General features: G+C 43.7%; 1 protein-coding gene across 6 annotated transcripts in view; it reads right to left on the reverse strand.

Annotated features, from left to right (window-relative positions):
• The window catches only part of GABRA5 (gamma-aminobutyric acid type A receptor subunit alpha5), an 87,993-nt gene extending 82,736 nt beyond the window's left edge, over positions 1 to 5,257 (reverse strand). The window contains exons 1-2 of one of the 6 annotated variants that reach the window (XM_081551415.1): positions 4,870 to 5,257; positions 2,679 to 2,838 (exon numbers count right to left, since the gene is read on the reverse strand). In XM_081551415.1, coding sequence (XP_081407541.1) covers positions 2,679 to 2,764 — 86 coding nt within the window. In that variant the 5' untranslated portion in view covers positions 2,765 to 2,838; positions 4,870 to 5,257. The other 5 variants (XM_081551414.1, XM_081551418.1, XM_081551417.1 and 2 more) reach the window with 5 other exon arrangements.
• Positions 5,258 to 13,868: the final 8,611 nt, after the last annotated feature.

Genomic DNA, 13,868 nt, shown 5'->3' on the forward strand with positions numbered 1-13,868 from the left:
TGGTCCCCAGAAGCAACTGGATGCACAAAACGAAGAGCTAAAAGCACTCAGGGATGCTGACGTAAAATTCCACTTACAGAAACATCTTCTAATAGAAATGATCTCAAATACTCAAAGCAATTATAGGACGGATATGTTCACAGATACGTAGGAAAACAACACGACCTGAAACAATGCAAAGCGTTTATGCACTGCAATATACTTGTGCATTTTAAGTCATACATTTTAAGACTTTGTGGTAACACAGTATTGCTGTGAAGAAAGCACAAAAATACAGAACTGAAGAAACATTATGATCCCAACTGTATAAAGCTAGGCATAGAAGCAATAGGAAGAAAAGACACCAAAATGGGAAGGATGATTGTATCTGTGTGGTGGAATTAAGGATATTTTCCTTTTTCACATACTATTCTATGTCCCATTAATTTCTGCAGTTAGTAGGTGTCATTTCAGGATGGACTATTAAACTTGTACCTGACAGGTTCAAAACTTCTCCAACAACTAACTGTCTAGGAAGATTAAGGGGTATTCTACTACTCGTTCTGTATTAGCTTCTAGAAACTAAGAGTTATCTCTTTATTTTGAATATGACCTCAGAAACTCATCAAATTGAGTAAGAAGTCAAGTACAGCTGCTTCTAATGGCCAAACTTCATATGACTTCCCTGGTGGCTCTGATGGTAAAGCATCTGCCTACAATGCAGGAGACCTGGGTTCAATCCCTGGGTTGGGAAGATCTCCTGGAGAAGGAAATGGCAACCCACTCCAGTATTCTTGCCTGGAAAATTCCATGGGCGGAGGAGCCCATTAGGCTACAGTCCATGGGGTCGAAAAGAGTTGGACACGACTGAGGGACTTCACTTCATACTTCAGACTTTCATCCACCAGGCAAGCACAATACCTTCTTGACTATAGAATATGCAGATTCACAGAAATATATTTGACTAAAATCTTAGGAAAAAAATACATGTTTCCAATCCTAGCATATTTCTTGCCTCTGAAATATTGCTAAATATATGCAATATATCAGTAAGCATACTACCTACCTAATGTATTAACTTGGAAATTTAAAATATTATGTTTGATTTCACTTCTAAACATACTTCTCATGCAGGAGGGAGGTATGCAGGATGTATGTGGGAACACTAGGGTTAAATTCTAGAAGATTTAGCAGCAGGGAGAGCCCTTGGAAGGGAAGACATTCACTGAACAGATAAGGAAACCAAAGGCACAAATAGGGAAGTACCTATTCAAAACGAGCAGCCGGTAAGAATAACTGACACTCTGACCCAAGGGAATACCATGACTGGCTAGGAGGCTGCCCCACGGGCATGGTTAGCATGCACGCTCTGTCACCTTCATGGTGCTGAGGGCTGGACAAGTCTGTGATGGACCTGGAACACAGCCCAGTGCCGCCATGTACCAGCCACACACCTGGGGATGGTCACAAACCTCTCTCTCTCTCTGTTTTCTTGTTTGTATAGACCTGGGAATGTCAAAAGTACAGAAAATGTCCTGAGAACACAGAGAGAGGGTCATGGACTTGGGAAGGGCCTCCTTCCTGCCAACTAGTGGGGATGTATTGCAGAGCCACTGTGCCCTGCAGATGCCTCCATGATTCACACAAGGGCAACCTTCACCACCGATTTTCATGTAAGGGGTGTTTGGCGACTTTTGTCCTAAAATTTAACTTCTTAATTATACTCCACCAACTTTAAGTTGGGGTCTCCCTGGTGGCTCAGGGGTAAAGAACCCGCCTGCCAAGACAGGAGACACAGGTTCAATCCCTGGGTGGGGAAGATCCCCTAAGAAGGAAATTGCAACCCACTCCAGTATTCTTGCCTGGAGAACCCCACGGACAGAGGAGCCTTGCGGGCTACGGTTCAAGAGGTTGCAAAGAGTCGGATACGACTTACCAACTAAACACACCACCAACTTCAAGTTACAATCCTTGGGATTAGCCAGAGCAATTTTGGGAAGAAGAGGACAGAGTCAGCATCTCATAAGAAATTTGTCAGGAACATGGGTTATCACTAGTTTGGTGAAAAACTATTAGAATCAGTACACTGATACTAAAGGCCAAGATGAAAGAGGTTAAAGGCATTGGTAACACCAAATGCCCTGGTGTCCTGCAGATCATCAGACACATGCAGTTTCTGGTATCTGCATCTGCATTCCGATGACCACAGTTCAAGGCCTTTGGCTCAAGTCAGGACCACTGCGAGTCCCTGTCAGTGCCTCCTAGGGTAGGCTTGGCTTTAAAGGCAAATTCATTTACAGAATGGAACTAAGGACGACAATCCTTAGTTTGTTTGGAACTAAGGACGACAAAGAATGTTGCCCACTGCTTTGTCCAACAAGCAATAAATGTCCTTTATGCAGGTCAGCTTTTGAATCCTGCTTTAACCTGAGTGGGAGGAAACACAGCTTACTCTGAAAACATCTTCGGCTTCCACTTCTGAAAACATAATCTGCCTCTTTTCTTTGACTGACTTCAGAGACCTTACACTTGGAGCACCCTTGCTCAGGAATTACGCGTGGGGTAAGGCAAGGACTCTTTCGTAAGGCTGTGGGACTACAAAGGTGGCCAACGAGGGCTTGCTGATATACTGCTCAGCAGTTTCTAAAAGGTACTTGTGCCCTGAAAATTGTAAAATCAAAGCATAGATGATAACTTACCCAAAGTGACTGGCTAAGTTCATGGAAATACAAAAGAGAAGGAGGTTTTTGATCATGATAAAGCTAGAGAACATTCCATTGTCCATTCCCAGTAAGAATAACAGCTGAAGCAGATGAATTTGGAAGAATAGCTGTTCCTTTGTCCACCTTGATCTTGAAGCTGAAAGAGGAAAAAACATAAACATGAATGTTGTCATGAAACAGCTCCTAGAATCAAATCACACTGCTCACACACACAATTCACAAAGAAAGGAGCCTGGCTGTCCTTGTTCATCACGGCTCCATATCAGGAATTATCTGTGTTCACTGGCCAGTAAGTTGGGGTGCAAAAAGAAATTACAGTAGGCTTAATTTTCACTTTTACTCAGGGTGCAGAATCATTTTGCTAATTTATTTTTCCCATGTCGCAAATTCTTTGTTTTACTTTTTCCATGTGATCAAATGACCCTCTAGTCCTATTATTAGAATCAATGCCTGAAGTTATCTAACTGTATTTTACATCTGTCAAATCCACAAGTGGAATAATTTTACCTTTCTGAAATATTTGCCACGCGTCAAAGACAGCAAGCTACTCCTTGTTCTGCAAGGTGCTATGAGAAAGTATGTGGGGGGGGGGGGGAAGGCACATTTAAACAGGTCTTCTGCAAGATCAGGATAATGTAAGAACTGCTTATAAAAGAAGGCTGCCACTTTCTCAGCAATCTGTCCCCATGACTAAAGAACTTAGTAATCACTGCATTTGGGAAAGTCTTTCAGCTCTGGGTTATCTGCTGGGCCCTAATTAATGCATTTGAAACCCAAGCAGGCACAATCCCTGGGCTCTGCAACTAACCCTAGAGAAGGGATATATTTCTCAATATGCGCATAACGCAAATGGATAGACATCATATAGGAGCACCGTGTGTTCAAAAGCATCATTTTCCCGAGGAGACCCCAGGCCAACTCCGGAAGAGAGAAAGACACAACAGGTACTTCCACCTCTGAAACCAAGGCCTTCGAGTCAGGAAGGCAGGGCGGGGATCGCCTGGGTGCGTCCAGGGGCTGCTCTCCAAACCCGGGCCGGAGTCCCGGCGGCGAGCACGCGGCGCTGCATGCGGGAAACCCGGGCGGCACCTCCTGCCGCCCTCAGGCTGGTGAAAGTCGGGACCAGGCTTTGGGGGAGTCGGGACCCCCAAAGACAGAATGGCTCCCACGGTCCCGGGACCGCCGCGGGGGCTCGCGGACGCGGGGGTGGCACTGCAGAGCTGCAGCCTCCGCGCCCAGGCGCCCGCGGCCGGGTAGAGTCGGCCGCCCGCCCGGTCCGCAGCGGCGCGCCCAGCGCCAACCGTTTGCCCACCCTCCCCGGCTCGCTTCTGGCTCCGGCAGACCTGTCCTGCTGCCGCCCCGGGTCCGAGCGGAGCGTCCTGCCGCGCGGCGCTTTCCTCGGCCCGGAGCGCGCTGTGCAGCGTCGGCTCCGTGTCTGCCGGCCTCGAGCCGCCAGCGCGACCCGCTCGCGCCCCCGCCCCCAGTCTCGAGCCGGAGCCCGCGCCCACCCTGCAGGAAGCGCCCAGCCCGCCGCGCCTCGGAGTCCGGCGGCTGGCGGGGCCCCCGGGGGGCGTTTTCGGCCCTCGGCTCCGGTGACCGCGGCGGGAGCCTCGTGCCCCAGTTCCTACCCGCAGGTCCGTGGGTCCTGCGCCCCGGCGCCCCGTCCGGCGGCGCCGCGCTGCTCTGGACGCCCCTGCCCTCCCGCGCGGGCTGCGCCTCCGCAGTCGCCTGGGGAAAGTTTGCGCTCCCGGCCGCCCGCGGCGCCCCGCCTGCCTCCACCGCCCTCCCCGAGCCAGGCAGCCTCGAGGAGAGGGCTGCGGGCCGAGCCGGGGCCGCTTGCCCTCCCGCCGCCGCCCGCAGCTCCTGACCCCACGGCCCCGGTCCCGCGCGCCCGGGCTTACCCCGCGCGCCGGCCCGGGAAGGCGAGCCGTCGGCGAGGGCGCATCCTCCTCCCCCGTCTGCTCTCGCCCGGCTGGCAGGCGCGGAGGCCGGTGCGGCGTCACCGCCCCATGCCGCCAGCGGAACTTCCCCGGTGCTCCCGGGCCGAGCGCCTCGGGCGCCCCCCGCGCTCCCGCCGCCGCCCTGCGGCTCAGCTCCGCGCCCGAGGCCGCGCGCCGCCCCGCTGCAGAGCCCCCGGCGCCCCCGGCGCGCCGGCGCGCGCTCTCACCTCGCCCGAGCGCTACATGTCGGCTCCGGCTCTGAGAAACGCTCCTCTGCGGGGGCGCTCCGGTAGAGGCCGCCAGACTCTCACCAAACGCGCCCTGGCCCCGGGCCGGCTGCGAGGAAGTGGGGCGGGCGGCGTTCGGGGACCCCGGCTTGGCCAGCTCTGGGACAGGCCACGTTTCTGATGAAGTTTCGTGGTGGCCGGCGGGAGTGTATCGGTGCCTCGTGTCCCTCTTTTTAGGGCTGAGATGGAAAGGGGGTGTGCAGGCAGGCGCCGAAGGCCGGGGCGCCGAGAGCTTTCCTGTCTCAGGACCAACCCTGAGCGCCTTGCTGGCCAGGCCTAAGTCCTGCCTCAGTCCGCCACGCAGGCCCCTGTGTCTGCAGCTCCTCCTCTCTATAGGACGAAACTGGCCTCTGAGGCTACTTTTTAAAAAACTGTAATTCATTGCTATGGGAAGGAAAGTCACTAAAATGGATTAATTAGAATTCAACGCTTACCTAATTGCTCTGTACATTTGGGGAGGCTGGGAAGTTCCCTTTCTGGACAAGAAGCCTTCTTGTCAGTGACAAGAGGACTTAGGGTCTGCAGACTTGTGAGTGGGTATCAGACGTGAATTCTCCTGTAGGGCGTTACCTTCCGCACCCACGAACACGTGAAATTTCATTACTGCGGTCATGTTCGTCTCTGCCTCAGCTGCCTACTCTTGAGTGCTGAGGCTGGCTGGCACAAATGACGCTTGGGCAGGATAGGGAGGCAAAGCAAGCACAGTTCTGGTTTTAAGATGGCAGCGTCTGATTTTCTCCGGAGGGGATGCCTCTTGGCTATGAGAACACCCAAGGGGAAATGTTCAATATTTAAATAAACCCTGCAAGAACCTGATGGGCAATGTGTTATCATTTCTATGTCTTTTGTCATACTGAATTGTTTACAGTCACTCGTAACAGAATAATTGTGAGAAGGGCAAATTTCTAACTCTCCTCCAGAAAAGATCTTTAATCATTCAGTGTGTGAAGTCACACTGTCCTTAGTTATGTTAAATACAACACAGTCCAAATCTAAGCTAACTGCTGGCACTTTTGCACATGCCAAAAATTCTAAGATTTTCTAAAAATAGCAGCTTCTAGATATAGTTCAGAAATAGGACATAAAAATACATAAATGTTCCAAATATAAGGAGTGTTATTCTGAGTATATACTTAGTCATAGTATTAAATAGCTCTGATTCCAGTGGTTCTGCATGAAATATAAATTAGATAAGACGTTTATTTGAAAGGCTTTTCTGATTCTAAAATGAATAAATTGAACACAGACATTTCTTCATTTTCTAATTACTCAAAAGTCATATCACTAAGATAAAGTTCATTGACAGTCAAAATCATTAAATTAAAAGCAATAAAAATCAATATAATTGTAACCTACTAAATGTTAGAATTCTAGGTTTAGAGATACCAGTGATAATTACTCTTTTCTCAATATTAAACAACATAAGGCAAATCAAAGAGTTCAAATAACTAGTGAATTCAAAGCCCTAGAGATTACCAAAGGAAATCATTTAGTAATTTTTGCAAAGAAATGTAGATAAACCAGGGATTATTTTGTATTAGTGAGAGTTACAGATACTGATTTTTAACAATAATACTTTAATGGATTAAATCAACTGTAAGAGAATTTATGTTCTTTTCGTGAATTATTTTTAAAATGTCCATGTTTTCCCTATCAGTCTAATGTCAATGCATATTATTGAGCACATGGAAATTATGTTTACTGAGAGCTAATCTTTAAATTTTATTTAACCATGTGGCTTAAATACTTAATTTCTCCATGTGATGAAATGGTAACCCCGTCTCTTCTCTTAATATTTATGAACATATAAACAGCCTTAGGCTGGACCTGAAAGGGTAGTGAAATAATAAGGCATACCTCATAGAAATTCACATGTTAGAAGAATATATATTACCATTTCTTAATATTTGTTTTAATATGAAATTCAGTGTTTGCCCTGAGAAGTGATGGTCTATCCGCTTACTTCCCATTTGTTCTATTAGCATTTTCCCTGGTGTTGAATGACAAAAAGCAAAATAGTCACGGTTCTGGAAAGCAGTAGAGGGCACCACAGTTCCACGTAACCTTGGGTTGGACCGGTCTCCATAAGAGCTTCCAAGTGAGGGACTGAAACAGCTGAACCTGGGGAAGCTGGGCATGGGTGGACACCCTCTATCCCATCCAGAACAGAGGCAGCATAGCTAGGCTGTGTTTGTGGCAGTAGGTGGAGTAGAGATGGCTAAACAAAAAAACAGTATTGCCATGAGGAATAAGAGCTTGGTGAGAAGTTGAATGGAGAGTCTTCTAAGCTGAGAGTCCACTCGTATAAGACGTTCATAGAATTGTGTGAAATTTAGTATTTAGGAAAATTCAAGTGCAGGGTAAAGATAGCAAGAGATAAGATGAGTCGGGTACTGGAAGACAAAAAATGTGAAGCCAAGGAATCAACTTCTTGCAGGGAAGGAGTCATTGAATAGTTTTTTTGGTCAGGGAAGTACCTGTTCCAGAACAGATTCTCCATAGCAGCTGCATACAGGAAAAGTGTTGGGAAGAGACAAATCTAGGCTAAAAGCATGAATGAACATTGCAGGTCCAGTCTATGGTGGGGAGAAATTTAATAAATGTTTGAGTTTTTTCATTAATGGAACCATAACCACATTGATTCACATGTACTCCAAGTGTATTTATTAGTGCTTTGCCCAAGCAGAAGCAAGAGGGTCTTGATTGTTAAGGAAACAGAAATGTCAGTTCTAACTAGAAGAAGAAGCAAAATTCCTAAGAAAAGATAGCAGTTGATTTGGATTTTGAAAAAGAAATTGGACAGAAAATATCAGAAAAAGGTAAAAGTAAGAGCAGGAACAAAAGTAGGAAGGTATGGGGCACATTAAGGGATAAATGCTCCATTCACAGAAATCACAGTCTATATTTCCAGTCCATCATTGATTCCTTTTATTGTTCACTTTATCTAAATTAGAGTTATCATATTAGTTATCTGAAGGCTACATGTAGACTACAGATGTGTTTAATTAGTCCGTGCTATTTTGAAATAAAGACGACTTTTAAAAACCAGAAGATTTCACATGAATCAATGAATAATAGATGAATTATTCTATTCATAGATTAATTGCATCTAGATGAATAGATGAATTATATCTATTCAATGGATAAATAGATAGATTTTTGGATTTTCTTAAAAGAAAAACAGTTAAAATCAAATTTAGCAGTAGTGGACATACATTACCACCTTCTCCCCAACTGTCACCCCCTTATACCGGGCACGGGATCCTCAGAGCCCGTAGTCTCTTCTGCTTTTACACCTAGCCTGGCTCCCTCACTTACGTTCCCTGACAAATAGAAGAACATGAGTCTTTGTTTTGGATTCCATTTTATCTTCTTTATTGGCTTGTTAGTTATATCTGTTTATTTTGTTTTTATTAGTTTCTCTAAGGTTGAAAATAGAAATCTCTGAATTATTATGCATGCATGCTAAGTCACTTCAGTTATGTCAGACTCTACAGCCCTATGGACCATAGCTTGCCAGGTTCCTCTGTCCATGGGAGTGGGTTGCCCTCCTTCAGGGGATCTTCCCAATCCACAGATCAAACCCATGTCTCTTATGTCTCCTGCATTGGCAGGCACATTCTCTACCACTAACACCACCTATAGCCCACCTTTAAGTGACATTATACCATTTCATGTGTAGAATATGAATCTTACAACCTTATACTTGTATATTGTTTGCTGTCCTATTTTCTGTTGTTGTCACACTTTACTTCTACATAGTTAATCAGTCAACTTTTACTTTAACAGTCAGAAACCTACTTTTAAACTTGTGATAAAATATACATAATATAAAATTTACATTTCGGTTCAGTCACTCAGTCATGTCCAACTTTGGAGCCCCATGGCAGCACGTCAGGCCTACAGGTCCACCACCAACTCCTGAAGTTTGCTCAAACTCATGCATGTCAAGTCAGTGATGCCATCCAAACATCTTATCTTCTGGTCTTTTTTTTCTCCTCCTGCTTTCAATCTTTCCCAGCATCACAGTCTTTTCCAATGAGTCAGTTCTTCGCATAAGGTGGCCAAAGTATTGGAGTTTCAGGTTCAGCATCAGTCTTTCCAATGGCTATTGAGGACTTGTTTCCTTTAGGATTGACTGGTTGGATCTCCTTGCAGTCCAAGGACTCTCAAGCGTCTTCTCCAACACCACAGTTCAAAAGCATCAATTCTTTAGCACTCAGCATTTTTTATGGTCCAACTCTCACATCCAAACATGACTACCAGAAAAACCATAGCCTTGACTAGACAGACCTTTGTTGGCAAAATAATGTCTCCACTTTTTAATATGCTGTCTAGGTTGGTCATAGCTTTTCTTCCAAGGAACAAGTGGCTTTTAATTTCATGGCTGCAGTCACCATCTGCAGTGATTTTGAAGCCCAAGAAAATAAAAGTCTCTCACTGTTTCCATTATTTCCCCATCTATTTGCCATGTAGTGATGGGACTGGATGCCATGATCTTGGTTTTTTGAATGTTGAGCTTTAAACCAGCTTCTTCACTCTATTCTTTCACTTTCATCAAGAAGCTCTGCAGTTCCACTTCGCTTTCTGCCATAACGGTGGTGTCATCTGCATATTTGAGGTTATTGATATTTCTCATGGCAATCTTGATTCCAGCATGTGCTTCATCCAACCCAACATTTTGCATGATATATTTTGCATATGAGATAAATAAGCAGGGTGAGAATATACAGCCTTGATTGTAATCCTTTCCCAATTTGGAACCAGTTCGTTTTTTCATGTCTGCTTCTAACTGTTTCTTCTTAAACTGCATAAGTTTCTCAGAAGGCAGGTAATGTGGTCTGGTATTTCCATACTTTCAAGAAGTTTCCAGTTTGTTGTGATCCACAGAGTCAAAGGCTTTGGCATAGTCAGTAAAGCAGATAGATGTTTTTCTAGAACTCTTTTGCTTTTTCTATGATCCAATAAATGTTGACAATTTGATCTCTGGCTCCTCTGCCTTTTCTAAATCCAGCTTGAACATCTGGAAGATCTCAGTTCATGTACTGTTGAAGCTCACTTGGAAAATTTTGAGCATTAATTTCCTAGTGTGTGAGATGAGTGCAGTTGTGCCATAGTTTGAACATTGTTTGGCACTACGTTTCTTTGGGATTGGAATGAAAACTGACCTTTTCCAGTCCTGTGGCCGCTGCTGAGTTTTCCTAATGTGCTGTCATATTGAGTGCAGCACTTTCACAGCATCATCTTTTAGGACTTGAAACAGCTCAGCTGGAATTCCATCACCTCCACTAGCTTTGTTCGTACGGATGCTTTCTAAAGCCCACTTGACTTCACACTCCAGGATGTGTGGCTCTAGGTGAGTGATCACACCATCATGGTTATCTGGGTCATTAAGATCTTTTTTGTATAGCTCTTCTGAGTATTCTTGCCACCTCTTCTTAATATCTTCTGCTTCCATTAGGTCCATACCATTTGTGTCCTTTATTTTGGCCATCTCTGCATGAAATGTTCCCTTGGTATCTCTGATTTTCTTGGAGAGATCTCTAATCTTTCCCATTCTATTGTTTTCCTCTATTCCTTTGCATTGATCACTGAGGATGGTTTTCTTATCTCTCCTCACTATTCTTTGGAACTCTGCATTTAAATGGGTATATCTTTCCTTTTCTCCTTGCCTTTCACTTCTCTTCTTTTCTCAGCTATTTGTAAGGCCTCCTCAGACAACCATTTTGTCTTGTTGCATTACTTTTTCTTGGGGATGGTCTTGATCTCTGCCTCCTATACAATGTCACAAAGTTCCATCCATAATTCTCCAGGCACTCTATCAGATCTATCCCTTGAATCTGTTTGTCTCTTCCACTGTTTAATCGTAAGGGATTTTGATTTAGGTCATACCTGAATGGTCTGGTGCTTTTCCCTACTGTCTTCAGTTTAAGTCTGAATTTGGCAATAAGGATTTCATAATCTGAGCCACAGTCACCTCCTGGTCGTTTTTGCTGACTGTGTGGAGCTTCTCCATCTTTGGCTGCAAAGAATATAATTAATCTTATTTCCGTGTTGACTAATCTGGTGATGTCCATGTGTAGAGTCTTCTCTTGTGTTGTTGGAAGAGGGTGTTTGCTATGACCAGTGTGTTCTCTTGGCAAAACTCTGTTAACCTTTGCCCTGCTTCATTTTGTTTTCCAAGGCCAAACTTGCCTGTTACTCCAGGTATCTCTTGACTTCCTACTTTTGCATTCCAGTCCCCTATGATGATAGCACATCTTTTTTGCATGTTAGTTCTAGAAGGTCTTGTAGGTCATCATAGAACCATTCAGCTTTAGCTTCTTCGGCATTAATGGTTGGATCATAGACTTGGATTACTGTGATATTGAATGGTTTGCCTTGGAAACGAATAGAGATCATTCTGTCATCTTTGAGATTCCACCCAAGTACTGCATTTCTGACTCTCTTGTTGACTATGATGGCTACTCCATTTCTTCTAAGGGATTCTTGCCCACAGTAGTAGATATGGTGGTCATCTGAATTAAATTCGTCCATTCCATTCCATTCTAGTTCAATGATTCCTAAAATATTGTCGTTCACTGTTGCCATCTCCTGTTTGACCACTTCCAATTTGCCCTGATTCATGGACCTAACATTCCAGGTTCCTATGCAATATTGCTCTTTACAGCATCAGACTTTACTTCCATCACCAATCACATCCCCAACTGGGTGTTGTTTTCGCTTTGGCTCCGTCTCTTCATTCTTTCTGGAGTTATTTTCCCACTCTTCTTCAGTAGCATATTGGGCACCTACCGACCTGGGGAGTTCATCTTCCAGTGTGATATGTTTTTGCCTTTTCATCCTGTCCATGGGGTTCTCAAGGCAAGAATACTGAAGTGGTTTGCCATTCCCTTCTCCAGGGGAGCACGTTTTGTCTCCCCATAATAATCAACAATGTTTGTTTCTGGTTTTGTTTTGTTTTTACTTAATAGGCACCTGTGAGGAAAGAGCAAATTAGCCAAGATGGCGTGTTTAGGCTCCCTCACCCCATGTTTTGTAAATATTGACCACATAACAGCTGAGATCATTTATCGCATGGAGCATGCATGTCACAAGTTATTCGCTTGGTCACAGATTGTATGCAGTGTGCATCTATGTGAGCTCCACCTAGAAAGCTGTGGCATATTACTGCTGCATCAAGGCTGTGACCATTGTGTCAACCATGAGATGAGAGAATATAGCATGTCTGCTGCTACATCTGCTGCATCAGCCAGGAGAGCAGAAACGTGTCTGCAGTTCCTAGGGCTCCTCAGGTCTCCCTCCAGCCTCTTAGATCGCACCTTGCCTCCCCTGGGTTCAATGAACAGTATAGACAGTGAGATACATAGAGACAGCACCCTAATAGGTTTGCAGAGTGTTACCTTATTGTTTTGCTTTGCCTTTCCTTAATAGTGATATTGAGTATCTATATGTGCTGGTCGCACATTTGTATATCTTCTTTCAAGTGTCTTCTCAAGAGCTTTGCCCCTTTTTGAAATGGGTTGTTTGACTTTTTGGTGTTGGATTATATATTGGTATTAATCCCTTAGCAGATATATAATTTGAAAATATTTTTTTACTCTGTTGATACTGTCCTTTGATATACAAAATTTTCATTGTGATGAAGTTCAGTTTGCCTACTTTTTGTTTTGTTGTCTGTGCTTTTGATGTTCAAGTAATCATTGCCAAACTCAAAGTCATGAATTTTTACCTTATGTTTTCTTCTGATAGTTTTATAGTTTTAACTCTATGTTTACATCTTTGATCCATGATGAGCTCATTTTTGTATATGTTGTTAGGTTATAATTCAACTTCATTGTTTTGCATATGAATGTCCAATTTTCCCAGCACCGTTTTTTTTAAAAAAAATCCTATTCTTTGCCTCAGAGAATGGTCTTGGCATCCTTTGGTAAGTCATATGACCATATATGCAAGGATTTTTCTCTAGATTCTTTACCCTACCTTTAATCTAGTACTACGCTATTTTGATTACTGTAGCTTTTTAATAAGTTTACAAATCAGTAAGTGTGAGTAGTCAAATTTCATTTTTCTTTGTTTTTATTTTTGAAGATTTTTTAGCTATTCATATTTCCTTGAGATTCATCTGAAACTGAGAAAATATTTCTCTAATTCTGCAAAAAAAAGTCATCAAGACTTTGATAGGAACAGCTTTAAATCTGTAGATTCCTTTGGATAGAAGGGACATCCTAGAAATATTGAGTATTCCAATCATTGAAAGTGGAATGTTTTCCCACTTATTTAAGTCTTTAATTTCTTTCAGTAATATTGTGTAGTTTGCTTGTACGTGTGTGCGTGTTCACAGTTGTACAGTCATGTCCGACTCTTTGAGACCCTACAAACTGTAACCTGCCAGGATCCTCGATCCGTGAAAATTTCCAGGCAAGAATACTGAAGTTGGTTGCCATTTCCTACTCCAGGGGATCTTCCTGACCAGGAGATTGAACCCACATCTCTTGCATCTCCTGCATTGGCAGGTGGATTCTTTACCACTGCACACGCTGGAGATTTATTATTGCTAGAAATAAATGAAAATGAAAACACAATATTCTTAAAGCTTATAGGATGTAATGAAAGCAATGGTAAGAAGGAAACTGATAGCTGTAAACACTCACTTTAAAAAAAAGAAATATCTTAAATCAATAGACTAACTTACAGCTTAAACAACTTAAGAAGAAGAACAAATTATACACAACGCTAGCAGAGGAAGGAAATAATAAAGATTAAAGCAGACACAAATGAAATTGAGGGGAGAAAAACAACAGAGAGAAGCAGCACAATCAGGAGTTGGTTCTTTGAAAAGATCAAACTTGACAGACTTTTAGGTAGTTAGACTTAGGAAAAAGAGAGAGAAGACTTAAATTACTAAACTCAGAGATGAAACTGAGACTTTGCTACTG

Source organism: Giraffa tippelskirchi, chromosome 12 (assembly GCF_054371585.1).
Source record: "Giraffa tippelskirchi isolate mGirTip1 chromosome 12, T2T-mGirTip1v1.2.pri, whole genome shotgun sequence".
Lineage (NCBI taxonomy): Eukaryota > Metazoa > Chordata > Mammalia > Artiodactyla > Giraffidae > Giraffa > Giraffa tippelskirchi.